The following is a 21530-nucleotide window of genomic DNA, read 5'->3' on the forward strand; positions in this document are numbered from 1 at the left end:
CAGATATCATGGGGCCATCATGTCAGAAAGACAGTCCCCTAGGACTTTCACAACAACAGTGTCTAGAATTTACATAGAGCAGGATGCAATAAAACATGCACTCATCAGCAATTCTGCTGAAAACAGCGTGTCGATGAGAAAGCTCAGCGGAGAATGGCTACATCTTAAAGTTAAAGATCACGTGTGCATGACCAAACGAAGATGCAGTCGGAATGACAATGTATTTCCCAGATGGCGCTGTCACCCCTCCCCGCCATCAAATCTCTACTCCTCCCACACCCCCAGCCTTTATATAATACATATAATGTTGTTGTGAAGTGGTGATAAGAATCATCAAATATTTTGATAATATCGACAAGGTGAAGTGTCATCTGGTGTCACACTTTGTTCTCACTATGTGGGGCTGCTTCAATTTTTGTGTGATTCATCTCAAAATTTGAATCACAGATATTCTTCCATATAGTATGTCTGCAGTCTGAGATGTATCAAATGCTCTGTCAAATACTTTTTGAGTTATTGTGCTAATGAGATAGGTCTGTGGTGATGACAGCTAATCAGTCCCAAAACCATATGTATTCCCCATCAGGGGGATACAATCAAAGAGTGCAGTGCTATGTCAGACTGAATAAAATGCTATAAGATCAAAAATAGTTCGTGGCTGATACAAAGAAGATGGAAATAGAAAAAGTGACAAACAGACATGACAGATGACCTTAGTTTGAGCTATAGAGACACAGATGCTTACATCACCTTCTGCTCTCCCAGCCCAATTTCCCTTCCACCATGCCCTCCAGTTTGTTCAGCTGCAAGTAGCAATGTGCTGTACGGCAGTGACATAAATGCACAATGCAATGCTATTTGCAAATCAAGCCCCCTGGGCCAGGATATCTGTGCCATCCTTCTGAGTCACCATACTCACTGCTCTGTTCTCCAGGGAGTCGTTGTATTAGGTGCTTGTTCTAATGGTGCTCTGTTTGGTTCCCCTTAGTCCTGCTCCCTAGTTGTATTGAGTTACGGTTTGTTAATCTGTGTTTTTTCTGTTTTTGTTTTGATACATTTTCCCTGGTTTGTTTTTGTTGTATTAAATAAACCTCTGTTGCCTGGTGAGCCACCAGTGGATCGTCACCCACAATACTGTCTGCACCATGCCCAGCTGCCATAACACTAGTGATCAATCACAGGTCCAATACATGACACAAAACTTCTTCGAGTACTTGGGATTTTATAAACTGGCATATAAGCTGAGCAACAGTCATCATACTGAGGTATGTATATGGTACAAATGCAGCCTTACAGACTCTAAGCAATCACCTCAAATGAAAAGTGATTCAAACTTCATATTATTTAAAACAAGGAGAGACAAGTTATCATGAGATGAGAAAAAAAAAATCACAAACAAGATCGTTGTGTATTGTACCTTCATCACATCTGCCCGTCTTGACGACATCAATTTTGATCTTGTGGACACAGGAGTCGAGACGGAGCTCGCAGTTATTGTCGTAGGTGACTCCGTTGCTGCCGCACACGGGGGAGAAGGGCTCTCCCCGACAGGATGGACACTCACACTTGTTCCTCACACAGCGTGCCCCCCATGTGCACATGCTACCGCCACATGTCTCTGTGGACAAGCAGAAGAGGCTTTGTATTTACACTGGGAGCCGAGTTGTTTATGTTGGATGTTCATAACTCATACTGGGTTGGGGTGGGTTATAGTAACTATTGTTGGAATATAAAGGTGTTAATTGAGTGTTACTGAATATTGGGGAAGAGTTGGGGTTAGGGTTGGGGTTGAGGTTAGGGTTGGGGTTAGGGTTGGGGTTGAGGTTAGGGTTAGGGTTGGGATTAGGGTTAGGGTTGAGGTTAGGGTTGGGATTAGGGTTAGAGTTGGGGTTAGGGTTGGGGTTGAGGTTAGGGTTGGGGTTGAGGTTAGGGTTGGGATTAGGGTTAGGGTTGGGGTTGAGGTTAGGGTTGGGATTAGGGTTAGGGTTGGGATTAGGGTTAGAGTTGGGGTTAGGGCCATGCAGAGTCATGCTTGTCTACATTAGCACGCATACTCAACTGCACTCTCCTTGGACGGCCACCTTCAGATCCTTCTGCTCGGTGCAAGCTTGCACATTGAGCTGGCACTCACTGCTGTAGGTGGTGCCGTCTGTGCCACACACAGGCTGGTGAGTGTCAATGCACTCGGTGGGACACACACACTGTCCCGTCTGCCCATCACAGATTGCCCCGAATGAACAGTTGCCGCAGGATTCTTCTGTGGGAGGAAATTTAGAAAAATTTAGCCACACCATATTTTCTTCGTAATGTCCTCTGAATTAATCTGTTGATCTGTGATTCATCTGGGACGAGTACAAAAAATTGCATTTTTGAAGGAAAGGAAACAAAGGAGGTCCAACAATTCTGGCAACCCAACATTCTGTACTTCTATTACACACATCTGGTTGTGAGTTTTCCTTAAAAATTCCTCATGAATTAGAAAAAAATCTGAACGCAAATTCAAATCCCACACAGGGCGTTTGGGATAGAAAGGATAAATCAATATATTTCACTGTTCAGCTAAAGACAGGTACATCTCTTGCAGTAGCATAGACCCCTACAACATTAGTCTGCTTATCTCACATTAACAATACCCATTAAATCCTGAGGCCTGCAGCCTGAAGACTGATATCACAGTTGACCGCCTACAAATAGCCCCACTTTAATGTCCTGTTAGGGGCATCCAGAGGAGATTATGCTGCAGGATGGAGTCTGTACCACCCTACAGGGAGAGAAACCCTTTTGGGCCGCGGCGGATTAACTTCTCTGGGGAACCTATGCTGACATGGCCACTTGAACTATTTTATGAGCTGAAAGAGAAACAAGAGAATAAAAAAAAAAATTAACATGATTAATCCCTGTGGAGTGCCAGCGGTAAAGCCTGCTGAGCACGGCTGCTGGCTTTAAAATCTGTAAAAGGCGAGGGGGGGGGGATATAATACATCTAACTATTGCATTGGTCTTGAAACGGGGCCCCTGATTGTGCCGGCACCCTAGGCTATAGCCTAATGATCATTGGGACAGACCTCTCACAGGACATAATTGTCTACATTAACGCAAAAACGTGTACTGCTTGGTTAGAATCTAGTGTGGTTCCTCCCATCAAAATCCTTCTTTCTTGTTTTGATGCATGCCAACTTGTGACCGACATTCCTCCAGTAAGCTGTCCCTTACTAATAATCTCTCTGAAACATGTGGACTGACTACAGACACGTACCCATTTCTCACTCACTGTCTCAAGCACACAAACACATACACACACTATATGAACATTCAGACATACAAACACAGTAGCCACATATATTTTAAGTTCCCAGTTTTTGTATACATCACAGCAAATGGCCTCAGCCTAGATCACTGAGGAAGGTGACGAAGCACATCACCTGGAACCAGCTGTGTCTTGGACCTAAGTTTAACTTTACTCAAGAGTGACAGAAGAGGCAGCTGGTGTATTAGAAGGGGGGTAACATCCCTAAAAATCAACAGTGTGCATTTTTTTAAGCAGAAATGCCGCATTTCAGTGAACAAATGGGTAACCTGTCACTTTAAAGCCTTGTGGAAATTAGTTTCCAAATTCGCCCCGAAACCCCAAGTAAGTGATGGATCAGTTCCGAATATTCAGAAACAGGGAAACAGTGTAACATCCACAAAAACAAACACATATACACAGGTGTGAACCCTTGGGTAGCTGCTTAGATGGGTGACAGGAAACGCCTGTCTCGTTTACATAGACACATGTTTTACAGCCATTTCATACCAATAAGAAATAATGCATATGAACTGTATATGGGCGCTTTTCCACCGCACCAGGTAACGCATTTTTGGTACGGTACTTTTGGTACTTTCACTTTCCCATTGGCTTTCAATCGAGTACCAGTACTAAGTTCCAGTAGCAACAGTGCAAAACCAGCTGGGGTACTTTTTTGTTACTCCAGTACTTTTATTACTTTCGGACATGAAATGCTTTCTTTGTAGATTGGTTATGCAAATAGCCTGTCTCTGAAACACAATGAAACCACTGTCTTGAAAAAGAGTAAACAAAGAAAATTAAAAAAATAATAATCATAATGGATACATGGACAAAAAGAGCCGCAAGCTATAATTGCGATTTAGTCAGAACAACAGATTGGGGTGGTATTTTGTATACTAGGACACCAAAGTATTGGGAAATTTCCAAATACGTGATTTTCTTGAAATAAATACTGGGGTACTTATAAAGAAAAAAAAAATTCTCACAAACCCATCCGAGTGAGTTAAACAGAAAGGATGAAAATGATTATGATTGTCTCAGAGAATACATGCAAAAGCAGAGGTAAACTTTAAACAGATTTTTAAACATATACTACATAATCTTTAAAAGGGATAATTATTATAAAACTTACTAAGTTTTTTTTTTCTTATGACAGAGTAAAAAAAACGTAAATTCCCTGCATTACCATGTCCGTACTGAATTGAAGATAAATAAAAGCCTGATCTCAAACTAGCTGACTAGCGATGTAAGAATTGCATTTGCATAACATGCAACGTCATTAGTAACATCAGACATATCCAGCCCTATAATATACTACAGCCATTTTTCAGATTCAGTACTAAATACCCCATCTTGCATTGTGATGTCATTCAGTGCCAGTATCAGTTTTTACACCAGTGGAAAACCAACACCTTGAAGTAACATACTTTTCTGGAATTTTCTTGAAGTACCTGGTGCAGTGTAAAAGCGTCCTATTACAGCTTAGTACCAAAGTGAAGCCACAGCCCAAGTGACCAAAACACTGCGGTAGCACTGAGACCCGAACACCTGCCACTCACTGCATGGTCCTCGATGTTTCATGTGGATATTCTTCTGCAGGGTGCAGGACAAGGTTTTCATCTGACACTGGTTGCCATAGGTGTGGCCGTCACTGCCACACACTGGGTCCTGTGATGGCGGGCACATGTCCGGGCACTCGCACACAGGCCCCCCATCCTTCACCACGCACATGGCCTCCCACTCGCAGCGGTAGCCCTGGCATGGACTGGGAATGTGCAGATCTGCGTTAAAGAAAGGGACTATTAGGGGTGGATGGGAAGAGGTTAGGTCACCTGACACAGTGAGAGCAAGGCCAGGGATGAGTGCCAAAGACAGACCAGGAACGGGAATAGGACTTTGGATGGGGGGGGGGGACTGTGGAACAGGGGCGGTCATAAAGAACAGGTGTTGCTGTTGGCATCAGCCAGAAATACTAATTATTTCTGTCATGAGTGTCAAGACTGTTCCTCCTAACATCACAGCAGCTGCAGCTCATAATGTCAGGGCTTGATTTTTCCAATGGCTGCTACTCCCATTTAATGCTGCAATACCTGTCCTGTCCTCCCCCCGGTTGCACAAAGGATGCTAAAATGATGTGCCCCGCCCCCATCGACTTCAACAGCAGCCTGTCAAAACACAACAAGCCAGCCCAAAAATCAGGCAACCTTACCTACACCCCGAAAAGAGCTATACCACAAATTGCACTGTTTCATTATTCAAGAAGTCGCATTCACAGATGGAGACAAACATGAGACACATCTCATCAGTGGAAACATTTTAATGAAGCACTGCAGAGTGGGTCCAGATGGAAAACAGGGTCAGACAGAGATTCTGGGTCCTGAACCTGCCTCCCAGCTGGTCCTTCTTAGTTAGTATTGGATCTTGCATTAAAGCAATAAGACAAGAACAAACCGCTAAAAACTGGAGTCAGGATTAAAAAAAATATGAATCTCACTGGAATTCTGGAATTTGGCCTGAGCGTGCAGCCTGGAAGCTAACAAACTAGGGAGAGAACGACATAGCATCTTTAATATAGTCTGCGTGTCAGTGAGGCAGGATGTGTGCGAACAGGGCTGGATAACGATAACTCCTATCTCACAAATTCTGTTATTTGAGCAGCTTCTGTATCACTCATTAATGCAGTTATTCAGGGATTAGACTTTGCCACATGGCTTCTTCACTGGTACAGGGCCACAGGGCACCTTGGAATATCACAAAAAATAATTGTGTTGGTGGGAAATTTATCACACGCAAGGTTAATGTCGCTCTCTCTTTATATATTTTTCTCTTCATTGCACTGCCAGTCCCCCCCCCCACCCCGTATAAAGTGACAGAAATGCTACCAGGCATGACAGTGCCATCAGTCGCCTCATGCTAACCCACTCTTCTTCAAACATCGCTGAGGGATGGTACCTACTTTCTGGCCACTTTCTGACTGCATTATGCCCTACTTATTGGTTTTCTGTTGTCATGTGTCATTGGCTTATTGTCACCGTGCCTCCGACATTAGCAAGCCATGCCAGCAAAATGTCCAGCGGCCTTGGTCATGTGACAGTGAAGATTCTGGGTCCGATCCAGTGTCTGGCCCACTGGACCGTGACTAGCTGAAGAACAGCGTGGACAACATCAACATAAGTCAAACTTAGAAAACTAAGCCAATGATATTTTCCTGTTGAGCAGGGATGTCGGAAATAAGGGTGATGGGCGGGGGGGGGGGGGGGAAGGGGCAGGCCCCCCAACTTCCTAAGAAATAGAAAAATAAATAAATAATTGAAAGCGATTCAATTCTTTCAGCGTTACTGAAGCCAATTCACTGTGTGTGCAGAGCCTATGGAGGAAACGAATACCTAACAAAGATTGATTATTATTATTTAAAAGTCTTTCATACGTCACATCCTTTCAAGATGTCACACGTGTGCCCATTGCAATGTCACGGTACTGTATGCATCGCACCCTCCCCCCGCGTAGTAATATATTAACCTTGGAACCCTATTTAATTTCAGAATGCTTCAAAGACCTTACCCTATGACCCTCATCTGTGAGTGCAGTGCTTGGCTAACTCTGTTTGCCTTGCCTGTACCAGCACACAGGTGTAACTGCAGACGGATGAGCTGTCTCCTTAAATATCACTGCCAACCATGACACTTTGCTCTTCTATTCTGCTCCTTTAAAAAGATGAAGCATATGCTTCTCCAGGTGTTTGAAATCAAGGAAGCAGAACCAGCCATTCTCATTTCATCTCATCGTAGTGTAACTGCACAACGCATGAGCTTTCATTTCTGTGAAATGGATTTTAATATTCTGTCAACATGTTAAATTAAGACAAACTGGGTTATTCTACCCATTGCTCAATGGCAAACTCTGCTGGGTACAGCTGAAAAGTCCTCTGCTCCAAGGATGAAGCCCACATCTCACTGAATGACAAAAAGATGCTGGCTGATTTCAGACAAACCCCATAGAAGCTGTGGCACAGCCTTTACCACTACGCCACATGCTGAAGGGGAGACCTATGAGGAAAAGGAATATGAGGATACCGTACACAGAAAATATATGGTTACATGATATTGACTTTTGGAGTCTTTAGCCTAGCTGTAAGTAAACTTTTGACATCAACTGTACCATCCAGACAAGACTCCCAAATGATCCATCACACTGGGTAATTGTGGATGCACCAAGGATTCATGGCAACCACTGAGACATCGGGCACTTAGTAGAAGAAAAACAAGAGGTATTACAACAAATAACCATGTTAAAGGTCAAAGCACCCAAAAGAGGCTTAGATATTGAACCCAAAATTATGCACTGGAAGATCAAGCTGCAAGAAGAGTTACAAAAGAGGAGGTGAGGTCACTCCCAGTAGCAAATCTACAGAATGGTCAAGATTCAGCAGCTACTAGAACTGAAGAAATGAAAAATGGTTGCAGTCCAGAAGAAAAATGGACATTGACGGAAATCAAATTTCATGATGGTGAGCATAAAGACATCATCACAAAAGTTGCTCCAGAATGTTTGTTACTTTACTTGGCGACACTGATACATTCCCAAAGACATTTGGGAATGGATAAAATGTATGTATGTGTAACTGATGTGTAACTTCTCAAAAGAACAACAGTACTAGAAAGGACAAGGCATCCATGTTGGGAACCTCTGACATCACCAGGATCTTTCAGGCGTCTTCAGTTCAGTTAAATTCAATTCTATAAATTCAAGGCACCTAAGACTGTGTGCTTCTTCAGCAAGTTACTTGGGAATTACTCCTCATGTTGTAGGTTTGTCACCCTGTTCTGCATGCAATGCTCAAGCTGATAGGCAACAAGCCCACTAGCACTTTAATACCTTTGACAAAGGTGAACAGGCCCTGATTTCTTTCTTTAGAAGGAGGATTTAATGACAGTGTTTAATAACAAAGGAACAGTCCAAGAATGGACTTGATTTTTTGACCAGCATTGCAAATAAAATGGGACGATACTCCAGACCCCTATGTAAATTAATTCAAATTCTAGATAAAAAAAAAATACACTGATTTCTGTTTGACTCAGGTTGAGAACGTGTGAGTTTGTGTTACGAGCAGTAATGAAGATGGTTCCCAACAGGATACCCTCACAACTTCAGTCAGGAAATGGGACCAGGAGACAGGGCACTCCCACATGAAACCACTATTCAAACGAAATAATTTATTAAACATGTTAAAAATGGAAATAAGAAGCAAATCAAAAAAGGAAACTAAAGTAAAATATAATCAAAGATCCCGTATGGCTGAGTTTGACAAAACACACTTTTCATGGAAATAGCACAGGGCCTTATTCCTGTCCTCATGACAACACGAGAATACAGTGGAAAATAAACAAAAACACAAAACAAATAAATAAAAAAACACCCGCAGTAAATGTGAAACGCAGCGCAGCCCAAGACAACACAGAATTAAATAAATACAACAGGGAGACGGAATCAGTGAAGGCACAGTAATGGGCTCCATGCGAACATGGGCCAAACTGAAAGGGTGGAAGTCCGCTACCTGATTTCGGAATACAACTTCAAACTATATTAAACACTACAAAATTGATTAAATCGGACAATCCAGGTGCTGCCTATCTTCCAGCATAATTTTTTATTTTTAGCTGACAGCAAAATTCTGAAAATGAGAGCACATTCTTAACGGGTCTCCAACTGGCGCTGACACCCAACAATGACAATATCGAAAAACACATTTTAATTTTTGTACTGAGCTCACATCAGCACCACAGCCCCAGAGGAGTAAATGTACAACACAAAAAATCCGACGGTTCAGGCTTTAATGAATTTTATAAGTGATATTTCAAGAAATCAACAACTCAGCGTAGTCATTCACTTACAGTAACTGGCCAGTAAGCAGCTCTGATCACAGCAGAACTGGAACAGTGAGTTTAGGGAAATGATGACTTACAACCTTTCACTGAACCACCAGAGCAAGCTGGGCTGAACCCAAATAAGGCATTTAATGAAACAAAAGCAGTCAGTGTGGAAATACTACTACAGCAAAGCAGTTTGCTAAAAGGTAACATTCACTCTGAAAGGGTCACGGCTACCAATAAACTGACTTTATAGGATGGGAAAGGGGAAGAATGAGAGGCTGTGTGTGCAGCTGTGGACGAGGGAGACGACAGGGGACATGAGGGGAGGGGAAGGCCTCCATATGGGAAGCGAATCAGATGGCCTACTTCAAGCGACTGCATTTGTCATCATTCTGAGATCTCAGCTCAGTAATTAGCTCAGCTCAATGCTCCCAAGAGGGAGAATGGGAGGCTGAAAAACTGAGATACAAGAGGGGAAGGAGACAACCGTCACAGTAACAGACCCTACAATTAAACATCAGACAGTATGAATGTGTCCAGAGCCTGGGTCTCGGGCAAAAGAGCTTCTGTAATTGCCACTTGTTTTATTCTGAGGGACCAAAACACTTGCTTACTATAATAATGAAATAAAGTGCTATACATACCCACGCTAGGCATTTTCACATGATTATTTATGTTCCTGAAAAGTTGAGCAGTAGAAATGCTACTGGAAATTAATTTATGCACAATGGACAGAAAAGTGGCAAAGCTGTACCTGTGCACACATGTGCACACACACACTGGCCTTTGAAGAGCTGTGTAAACACGCCTCTCATCACTCAGGTCCATTCCGGTCACGGTTAGTTTAGGTTTTGGGGGAACAAGCAGGTTTATAAGGCAAGGCGAAGGAGGAGAGGGGTCCGCATGCTGCATGGCATGCAGAGGCCAGGATTAGCAGTCAGGCTACAGCTGTGGTGGGGGAGCAAACAGACGAACACAGCACTTGGAAATAAGAAGAGCTCTCCAACCTCAGTGGCATTTTCTCCTCCCCCCTCACCCCACAATGTGGGCTGCCGGGACGGTTCGGCTCACGAGGGCTTTAGACGGGGCGGCACATACAGCCCTTTCGGCTCCTACGCTAAAGAGAAGCCTGCAGGTCTGTGTCCCGTAACAGCTAGAGGCAGACTCTAGAGGCAGACTCCACACAGACAAAGAGACAGAGCACAGACAGAGACAGGGAACCTTCACGGCAAAAGGCAGGACAGACAGGGACTGAGACACAGACCTTGCATGAAGGGCTGCTTAACCTGCAGCAAAGAGGCCACAGACATGAAATGAGGTCAGTGTCTGAATGAGGCGACATGGCATGGATGGGGTGATACGGGACTGCAATGCAATTTAAAGCTTTTTCTGTCTGTCCTCCCATCTTGGAGTAGAATGGTTTGGTTATGGCGTCATGTGCACACAGAAAAATACATTAATCTTTTTTTAAAAGTCTGCACTGTCAAACTGATTTTAAAATATATTTTAGACCAGCATTTTATGGACATTAGAAATAATCCTTGCAAGAGTATTAAACGATAAGAGAAGTACAGGGAGGCTTGAGACATGTCGTTCTCCTCCCCGCTCTCCACCTACCACAAGGTCCTTGGTGCTTGACAGGAATACGGGCCCTGGCCAGACACTCGGCGCGCTGGCGCTCACAGTCGTTGCCGTAGGTGTTGCCGTCCTGGCCACACAGTGGCCGATAGGCAGCGTCACACAGGATTGGCTCACAGGAGCAGCGCGAGCCACGCTGCTCCACCAGGCAGACGCTGTTGAACAGGCACGTCTCTGAGCATTCGCCTGCAGGGAGCCGGAAACACAGGAAAACATCACCACCCCTGGACCACAGCCCCCCAGCCTTACTCAGGAGTTACTTAATACCACAATAAAAGGGACTCTGAATTAATCAACATTTTGCTGATTATTTAATTAGGTACTTAAGATGTCATGCTAAGTTGCAGATTAACTTTCTGTCCCAGATCAGAGCTGCATACCCTAGAATTATTGTGATTAACTGAAAAATTCACTTTCACTTTGCCATTTTCTTCATCTTCATGTCGAAGGAAATCGTGAGGGTGGTGTGACTGGGCAATATGTTCCGACAAGGCGATTGGTCAAAGTGATTGTAAGTGTGTTTGTAAGTGTGAGTAGCAGGTGCGATTCTCACCCTGTTTCTTGCACGGCCCGCGGTGAAGCTCCGTCAGGGTCACACCCTGCTGAATGCTGGCGTGTTTCATCTGACAGGTGTTGTTATAAGTTTGCCCATCACTGGCACAGACTGGCTCCCCGCCCACAGGGCAGGCCTGCGAGGAGGACTGGACGACCATCCGGCGAGTTCCAAGCTCGACCCAGCATGTTGTTTTGTTGCGGCATGGATCTGACAGAGCAAATGAAAGAAGGAGGGTGAATGGATGATGAATGCGGAAGGATGAGGAGTGAGACAAAGCAAGACTGGGAGGAAGAAAGTACTGGCTTTCCACCCTAGGAACTGAAACTGTCTGATACAAAACATGACAGTCATGAAATCTTGGTAGAGAGGAAAGGAACAAGGGAAAAAAAACCTTTTTCATTAAACCACACCGGATATCTTAACACACACATTAATTACTTGAGGATACTGATCATTCTTCATTATTTAGTGTTTAATCTGTATAATTGTGCATTTTTCCATTATGCATGAGGCTATGAGTGCATGTGCGTGTTATATTGCTGCTTTGTGTTCATGTTGTACCCAGCCAATAAAGCCGGATAAATAAGATTGAAATTGAGAGATGAAGCGATAAGGGGCTTAGCAGTTGGCAGTCAGCTATGAAAAGATGTCATCAGCAAACAGATGCGTATGGCATTTAAAATTCATCACTGCGGTTTGGAGAATAAACATTATGCACTGGTAGAATCTGTAGGCTAAGTCAGTCCAGCTGAGTGAGAAAAGAACATGAGGAACACTGACTTGGGGCTGGGTGTGTTCAACCCTTCCAGCAGCAACATAAGGCTCATCGTATTGGCAGACAATTGCTTTATCTCCATCAACAAGTTGTCAGGACGCAAAAATATAGACAGCACTGGTTTTACTTACTACTGTTGTTTTCTACAGTGTGAATTAGTAATGCATAAATGATAACCACAGAATCTTTTGCCTTCATCGTTTTGCACTTGGTGGAATGTATTCTGTATGCAAAGCACAAACAGAGCAAAACAAACTCACATTCCAAATGTTCATACCTTCACAAAGCAAAAAATGGCCAACTTAGAGGGGTAAGAATCAATCCCCCCCGTTCTGAGCCCACTTGGCGGTGGCTGGAAATATTTATTTCTGTTCTATCTGTTCTTTTGTCTTTAAGAGACTTCAGTCCATCCACATGCAGATGCATAAGTCTCATCACTACGCATCACCACCAGTTCTTGGGTATATTGTCTGTATTTACCAACCAGCCAGAAATACAGAAAGGGGACGGAATATAAAAGGAGGAAACGGGGAATGAGGTGGCAGAAGGGCCAGTGGGGGCGGCAGACTCACCGCAGTGGCCGTCTTGTTGCTTGCGGATGTTTCTCTGCAGGTCACAGGCCTGTTTGTGAAGCTCACACTCGCTGGGGTAGTCCTGGCCGTCACTGCCACACACGACCCGCCGGGGATGGCCCTCGCAGTTCAGAGGACACATGCACCTGGCCGACTGACCGTCTGATGACTGGACGCAGGTGCTGCCATAGCTGCAAGTCACGTCACTGCAGGGGTCCCTCACAGCTGCCGTGCACACGAGGAAAGATGGGTCTTAGGAGAAGGTAACTTCCAGTGACAGTGTATCACACGAGTCAGACAACATTGGTCTTCAGTCGATCATTATTTCAAATGTCTTAAAACTTTACTTTGAACATTTTCTGCCTGATCAGAAGAAAAGTTCCTTACACAAAACCATCTGGGATTTACGTCATTTACAAGTAATAAATCATGGGCTATAATCATTCATTTTTATCCTTTTTAAAATAGGATCAAACAACACACAAATAATGCATGGGTTACATATAGGTAGATAGCCTCACTGTACTGTTCACCTGACCAAGCTTATCTTACAGTTACAGAAAAAGACTGGAACCCTGAACCCTGAACAGGATACAGTTACAGAAAAAGACTGGAGCCCTGAACCCTGAACAGGATACAGTTACAGAAAAAGACTGGAGTCCTGAACCCTGAACAGGATACAGTTACAGAAAAAGACTGGAGCCCTGAACCCTGAACAGGATACAGTTACAGAAAAAGACTGGAGTCCTGAACCCTGAACAGGATACAGTTACAGAAAAAGACTGGAGTCCTGAACCCTGAACAGGATACAGTTACAGAAAAAGACTGGAGTCCTGAACTCTGAACAGGATACAGTTACAGAAAAAGACTGGAGCCCTGAACCCTGAACAGGATACAGTTACAGAAAAAGATTACATCACCTGCCAACCAGTCTAACAAAAAAATGGAATTTTAGCTTCAAAATAATTTCAATATTATTTTTTCAAAACAAATTTAAAAATCCAACAAAATTTAACAGAAAAGTTATTTTTGTGGGGAAAAATTAAACGCATCCTTAAATGTATACCCAGTATTGTCTCCTTTGGCAGAATCATCTTCTTGAAGGTGTTTCTTATAAATGTCTCTGTGTATTACATTTATTTCATGGTCCTCCATGCAGAAATAACAGTATGAAGTTGGGGGGGGGGGGGGTATCTTACATGTTTGACTCTCTTCTAATTCCCCACAGCATTTCAGTTGGATTAAATTGACTTGGCTATTCCATAAACCTCATTTCCTTTGTTTTGAGGTTTCTTTGCTTGGTAGGAGTTGGATGTGCTATGCTGGGGGCTAACATCCTGTTAAAAGCCCCACTTAACTTTAAAGTTTTTGACAGATGCCCTCACATTTTCCTTAAACACTCTCTGTTGTGAGGCTGAATTCATTGTAGACACTATGGCCATGAGCCGCCCAGACTCAGGGTGCAAAACCGCCCCAGACCAAAACACTGCCACCACCAAGCTTCACAGCTGAGGTTCGTTTTCTCAGATGCTGTGTTGTCTATAGAAATCCACCTTAGACTCAACGGTTTATTAGCAAACGTACATCTTCGATGTGATGTCAATGCTCTTTTTAAAGAGCAGAGGCCTCTTCATTGCTGATTCTGTTGACCAAATTTATGGGATGCCATTCTTATGGTTGACTTGCACATTTTTACATGGACTGTGGGATGGGCTGCCTGTTGACCCCTTGATGACACCATGAGGTTCTTTGACATCTCCTGATGCATCTTCCATTCTGGTCTTGGGCTGCATTTGGTGGGATGGTCAGGCCTGATCTACTTTAGGTGGAGAAGTTGGTGAGCTGGTCAGTAGCTTTAACCCTCATCACTGACCTACAGAACACTGCAGCTGGTATCAACTGGACCAGATCTATACTTCCTCAGGCGTCTGCGGATGGCCTGGACTTCACCTACATTCCTCACAATCTTCTACTGGTGTAACTGTGGAAACCCTCCTCATGGGCTATAATATGCTGGTAAGGCAACTGCATAGCACAGCACTGCAAAACACTACAGAGAGCAGTAAAACCAGCACAGAGCATCACCTGCACTACGCTCTCAGTAGGAAAGGATATCTATACCACACGCTGCTTCTGAAAAGTAGGGCATCTCCGCAAAGACCACAGTAATCCAGCACAGGTACTTTTCGCCTCCCTCTGCCCTGTCAAGCAATTCACACCATAAACACTCAGACATTAAGATTCCACAATAATTTTTATTCAAATTTCTTTAGACTACCTAACTGGCACCCGTTTATACTGCTCAAATATGCCTCGAATGTGTCTGTCACTACTATTTCTACTACTTCTGCAGAGCAAGACTGGTCATCTGGCATTCTGGGCATTTTCCTGGTGGGCCAACGGGTATGTGGGGCAGAAAAATTATTGAGGGGGACCCCCCCTGCCCAGAAAGAAATGTACTGTAAGCCTGTGGGGATTCCCCAAATAATTTAATCCAAGGCCAACCCTGTACTGCTGTAGTCACTCAGTACTATATATTACAATCAGCTTTCCTCAAAGAAACACTGGGATTGAATTAAAGGCCGGGGCTCAGATAATAGTCGGGGGTGTGGTCAACATGAAGGCTGGCTTCCAAATACAGACAGGGGAAAAAAGCAAGGGTGGATAAACTCCGGGGTGCTTTGTTATTTATAAAGGCTTTGTGTGAACAAAGTTGACAAGAAACGTTCACATGCACATTTATAAGAAGATCGTGAGATTCATAAAATAACAACGTAAATAAAACGTACCCTGAAAAAGTTATGAATGGTCCAAGGAGGTCGTACAAATATTTAGGAGGGAATAGAAAAAAAGTGACCTGGAATGTTCCAATAGAAATGTACATCTAAGCTGCATTTAGTCATATTGCTTGGCGAAATGCGCATTCAAAACAAACATTTTTCTTATTTCTGATAGACAACAAACATTCACAATTTGTCTTATCATTTTAAATGAAAGACATTATACGTTTCATTTATCAAGGCAAGCTGCGATGTTATTTATATTTTTCAGTTCAAATGTTGCTAAATATTTGACTGTGCAGTAAAAAAAGAAATGTCTATTAATGGTAATATTTGGAGTAACTCATGAAATGTTTTGTTTTTATGTTGTGACACCTGGGCATATTTTACGGTAAACTCCAGCATGTGACTCGTCATACTACACGTTAAGTTGATTGTATGCATGCATGTTAACTGACTGTATGCATGATTTACATGGCATTGATGAAAAGTTAACCTTTAAGAATACCCCTTTAGAAGGCAGTTATTGGTTCTTAAGATTGTGATGGCCTTGTAATACTGTAATCTACTGTTATACAGTTTAAGAGAATATTTCAAATAAATGTACCTAATATGTTTTACAGGGTTCAGACTGACACAGTGGTGGTGTTTGAGTCATTCATATATGAAAACATGCTTTATTTGCCCTTTGCACGAGTACAGGTACAGTACACTGGAATGCTACTCTTCGCTGACTCCATCTTGCTCTCTATAGCTTGGGGATGACAGTGCAGGATCAGCTAACATGTAGCGTCCCTGGAGCTGGGGGTTAAGGGCCTTGATCAGGGGCCCATGGACATGTGGCAGTTCTGCTGAGGCTGGGCTTGAACCGACATTCTGATCACAGCCACAGAGACTCAGCCGGCTGACCCACTCACCACCACCCACTAGATGAGGCAGAATTTATATTAACACTGTAATGCAGTAACAGAGGGAACTGTCCGTAAAGACAAGCCCGCCTCTAATAAAGGCCTGTTACTTCTGCAGAATAGGTAAAAAAAGACCCCAGCTACTATTTGAGGAAATATGGTACATATATGGACTGAAGGTGGCCTCCCACTGTCAGGACTGGAAGTTCAAATCCACTCTACGAGGTTCTCAATATGCGTACTGGACCACACTTGTGTTCTCGTATATACATTTTTGCGCCATCTTCCAGTGCCAATGATCAATTCCAACGCAAAGAAGAGGAGTACGGAGGACGGTACCTGCACTGTTGGGACTTGTCCGTGCAGGTGGTTTGAAGATAGATGGTTGGAAGTTGTAAATAAATGGTCGAGTAGTGGGGGCTTTGTATAGGTGGGTGTTTAATTTAGTGAAGACCAATGTAATAAACCGTTGCAAATTTAAAAAGACCCTGAATGCCACACAACACTGATAAGACTATTATTATTATTTTTGCGCTAAATATTTATGAGGAAATTGGCTACCCCATTCAGAAACCGTCTGACAATATCAGCACCTCCATTTTCATTTCCTATCCTCTACCCCTCTGAAGGAACATTTACCGCATGTCTATCATCCCTTGCTTTTGTGTAAATGATTTTCATTTAATTCCGCCTTTTCAAATTAGTTTTTATTTTGAAAATAACATGTGCGGTGCTTTATCACATCCTTTTGTTGTCTTTTGAACACTTTTACTGAGTCTTCACCTGGTAATTCAGTGGCTTTTGCATCTCTTAGAAGACACTATGGTTTTCTTTTCATAGTAATCTAGACACAATATGCATAACAAACCAACAAAATTCAGGCGATTAGTCAGATTTTGAACAACTATTTGACCTTAATAGATAAAAGCAGGTTCTTCTGTTGGACTGACATGATTCTTCCTTTAGCTCTTTACTTCGTTACTGGAAAGCATTCTTCATTCTTCATGGGTCACTGGCAGTTCTCCGTTGTATGGAAGCAATTGATGCCATTTCCAGGGTGTTTTGTGAGAAAGACTTATCTGGTGTCACCCTTCATAGAGAGAATAATGGCAATCTATAGCAGATCCACATTAAAATGTTCCCAGTGCAATGTCCCTGTGGAGCAGAACTGCACTACTAATTACAGTGGGAGTGCACTCTGGGGACTGAAAATGGCTTTGAATATGTCACGGGAAAGACTCATAATGATTCATCAAAATTTGTGTTGCAACTCATGGATGATGCTTCTAAAATGGTATTTGATGTTATTTTCATATGGCAGCTACACATCTGGGACTAGGTGATGAGGTGATAACTTGACTGTTAAAACAAACAAATGTAAACAGGATCACATGACAAATGAAACAAGGACCACATGGCAAATGTACCTAGGATCACATGTTAAACAAAACCTGGGTCACATGCTAAATGTAACCAGAGCTACATGCTAAATGTAACCAGAGCTACACCCCAAACGTAACCAGGGTCACATGTCAAATTGAACAAGGATCATATGGTAAATCTAAGCAGGGTCACACGGCAAATGTAACCAGAGCTACATGCTAAACATAACTAGAGCTACATGCTAAACATAACTAGAGCTACATTAGGGTGACCAGATAATCCATGTCAGGGAGGACACTCTGAGCTAGGACAGGAATTGTAAATTACCATTTCAATTAAGCGGACCTGGATTTCACTTGAGCACTCAGCTCTTGCTGTGTGCTGATTGGTCAGTCTCCTATAATCATGCATGTGTCACTAATGCTAATGTGAAACAGCTGGATGAGTCTTTCAGTCAAGGAAACAAACCAGTCAAAGCACAAGAAGAGCTAAACTATTTAGCCGAGCACAGGAGCCTTTCAATTAGAAAGTAGTTTGTAAAATCCGAAGTAGCTCAAAGTGTCCTCCCTGACATGGATTGTCTGGTCACCCTAAGCTACATGCTAAACGTAACCAGAGCTACATGCTAAACGTAACCAGGGTCACATGTCAAATGTAACAAGGACCACATGGCAAATGTAACCAGGATCACATGTTAAACAAAACCTGGGTCACATGCTAAATGTAACCAGAGCTACATGCTAAATGTAACCAGAGCTACACCCCAAACGTAACCAGGGTCACATGTCAAATTGAACAAGGATCATATGGTAAATCTAAGCAGGGTCACACGGCAAATGTAACCAGAGCTACATGCTAAACATAACTGGAGCTACATGCTAAACGTAACCAGAGCTACATGCTAAACGTAACCAGAGCTACATGCTAAACGTAACCAGGGTCACATGTCAAATGTAACAAGGACCACATGGCAAATGTAACCAGGATCACATGTTAAACAAAACCTGGGTCACATGCTAAATGTAACCAGAGCTACATGCTAAATGTAACCAGAGCTATATGCTAAATGTAACCCGGGTCACATGCTAAATGTAACCAGAGCTACACCCCAAACGTAACCAGGGTCAAATGGCAAATGTAACCATTCTGTTAAACACAACAACAAAAAACAAAATAAAAAGGCACTTTATATTCCATTAGACAGGGATGCTTAACTGAGGTAATTCTTTCCCAAATTGCGGTTTTGAAATGAGAGGAAAGGAGCAGTGGGGGGGGAGCCCAGGCATACGTTCACTCAGGGGATGAGAAGTAGCAGCACAGATGTCATCCTTGCGAAGAATAAGAATGGAGCGTACAGAAAGGCTATAAAAACACAGTGGAGGATAAACCTGCACCAGACTGCACCAACCCCCCCCCCAGGCACCACACATACAGCCTTCTGTTAGATATACGTCAGAGTTTTCTCTGGTCTCTCTCTGCCTGAGAGACACAACCGTCACAGTAAAAAACAAGAACTTAGGGTTAGGGCTTGGGTGGTAAGTAACAAGAGACAGGTATCCCTCTACATCACCTCGCTGTGCCAAAACTTAATGCCTCACTCAATGTTCCCAGCGTATCAGGGCACACCGCTTTGTTAATGTGTCTTATTATTATCAACTACAGAAAAACAGGCAAAATAAGTAGCACTGGGAGAATGTTCTGTGAGAAGCGTAAGTTCAGAGAAATGCAGATTATGAGATAAATGGGCATCTAAACTGTGTAACTCACCAGCAGACCTGCTAGACATTATTATAACGACAATCAAGATGGGATGTATAATAAGTTTTTGCCCACCCTTGGATTAAAAAAAAATAAAATTTGTTTGTCAAACTTTCATTACAAGAAAATATTAGAAATATGTAAAAAAAATAGTAACTGGTCATTAGTATGTTATAGCTTGTAGTAACAGAAAGACTGAAACTATGAGTTTTGAAGAAGACATGAAGAAGACATATCAGGTCTGTCTTTAGTCTTCAGTTCTGACATTATTTACTAATGACAAAACTTGATTTGCTCTTGGCCTTTAAATAAACTAAATTATAGCCACTTGTCTGCTTTGTCCCAGATCAGTTTGTGAGACATTTAATGTGCTGCCTGCTCATTAAAGCATGGAGTGACCCACTGTTTACAGAGAAAAAGGTTGACAGGAAGCCACTGTGACCGGAATCAGTCTGGGGCAAGGAAAGTGACATCAAACGCTGAAGATCAGCACTTAGTTGTGATGTGCAAAAGAAATCAAAAGATGTCATGCAAAGGTCTGATGGCTGTGATTAATGTGAACAGAGGGAAACCGATGTGTCTTACTACAGCCAAGCAAAGACTGAGAGCAGCTGGACTGCATGGTCGAGCTGCTGCCAGAAAACCTTTATTTTATGGTGTTAACAAGCAAAGGAGGCTACAACAGCCTAAATAACACAAACGCTGGAGTATTCAGGACTGGGAGCAGGTCATGTGGATGGACAAGAAGTCCATCCACATGACGAGTTGGACCAATAAGTTTGAAGTGAGCATCTAGCAAATGAGACAGAACTGTTTGCATACTTGAAAAGGTGCAGGGAGGGTTTGGACACAAGTAATTTCCAGAAATTGATGGAAAGGATGCTGTGAATCTGTGCTGCTGTGATAAAGGCAAGGGGTGGATATTTTGATGAAGCTGGTACTTAAGCAATCGCATTCATTAAATTGCACTTACACTGCATTGTCACATCACACTTCAAAACCAGCCAGTTACATTTGTTTTAAGTATTTCTAATATTTTCTTGTAATAAAAGTTTGAAAAGTTTGAAAAAGCAGTGCATCATTTATTATTTATTTTTTATTGGAGGGTGGGCCCAAACTTCTGGCCTGTAGTGTATAAACTTTTTGAATATGCTTCTGTGTCACCCCCCACATCAGAATTTTGATCCTCTGTGAGGGACTCATTCACACAATACCCAGAAGCACGGTACAGTTTGTAACCTACATCAGAAGACTGCAAATTTATAATGAAGTATAGCTGTCCAAGAGACTCATTTGAAACCAATTACTGTGAAATTGTACACAAGTTTCCACTATGCATCAAATATCTGTCTGCTAATTTAACAAACATAGCAAAATGTAGCAATTTTTTTCCCCCACGATCATAGTGCAATTATAAATAATGAGGAATCAGACCATGAACATTAAGATTACAAATATATGGGTGCAAAACAGAAACCAGCCTTAAAGCAGTTGGTACAGAGAGCTTACTATCAGGAATGGTCATTCAATTTCGATAGTAGACAAAATTGTGCTTGGTATTTGTGATGACAGCAAAATGGAGTACAAATGTTTTCTGACTATTCCACCAAAGTCTGGTAAGTTCCTGAAACTAAAATGGCACAGAACAAATTTCTATTGCACCTGCCTCTTTTCTGTCCTGTTACACAAACTAAACGAAATATAGACAAGCATGCGAGCAAATACGAGCATAGATTAATAGACAGAATACTCTGAAAGCCAGCATTACACAAATATCAATACTGACGTTGTACAATAACTTACGGCCTTGTTTTACCATAACAGAAACCAATAAATTACAAACAAGAATTGATAAACCTGGCGATGACAAAACACCCACGTCCCCAGCACAAAGTGACACATACAGATTCACAGATATACAGAATACTGATACATATACTGTACAGAAGGCTGGCTGTACTCATATGCTTTCCAGCAGAGCAGAAATGTAATATTTCATAG

At 42.6% G+C, this 21530-nt stretch overlaps 1 protein-coding gene across 8 annotated transcripts in view; it reads right to left on the minus strand.

Annotated features, from left to right (window-relative positions):
• LOC111835489 (agrin-like) overlaps window positions 1-21530 on the minus strand; it is a 146647-nt gene that overhangs the window by 36692 nt on the left and 88425 nt on the right. For 7 of the 8 annotated variants that reach the window (XM_072702438.1, XM_072702436.1, XM_072702439.1 and 4 more), the window contains 6 exons: window positions 12701-12925; window positions 11351-11560; window positions 10777-10983; window positions 4849-5070; window positions 2060-2257; window positions 1418-1618 (listed from right to left, as the gene is read on the minus strand). In XM_072702438.1, coding sequence (XP_072558539.1) covers window positions 1418-1618; window positions 2060-2257; window positions 4849-5070; window positions 10777-10983; window positions 11351-11560; window positions 12701-12925 — 1263 coding nt within the window. The remainder of the gene's footprint in view (window positions 1-1417; window positions 1619-2059; window positions 2258-4848; window positions 5071-10776; window positions 10984-11350; window positions 11561-12700; window positions 12926-21530) is intronic. The other variant, XM_072702437.1, reaches the window with a different exon arrangement.

Source organism: Paramormyrops kingsleyae, chromosome 18 (genome assembly GCF_048594095.1).
Source record: "Paramormyrops kingsleyae isolate MSU_618 chromosome 18, PKINGS_0.4, whole genome shotgun sequence".
In the NCBI taxonomy this organism is placed as follows: domain Eukaryota; kingdom Metazoa; phylum Chordata; class Actinopteri; order Osteoglossiformes; family Mormyridae; genus Paramormyrops; species Paramormyrops kingsleyae.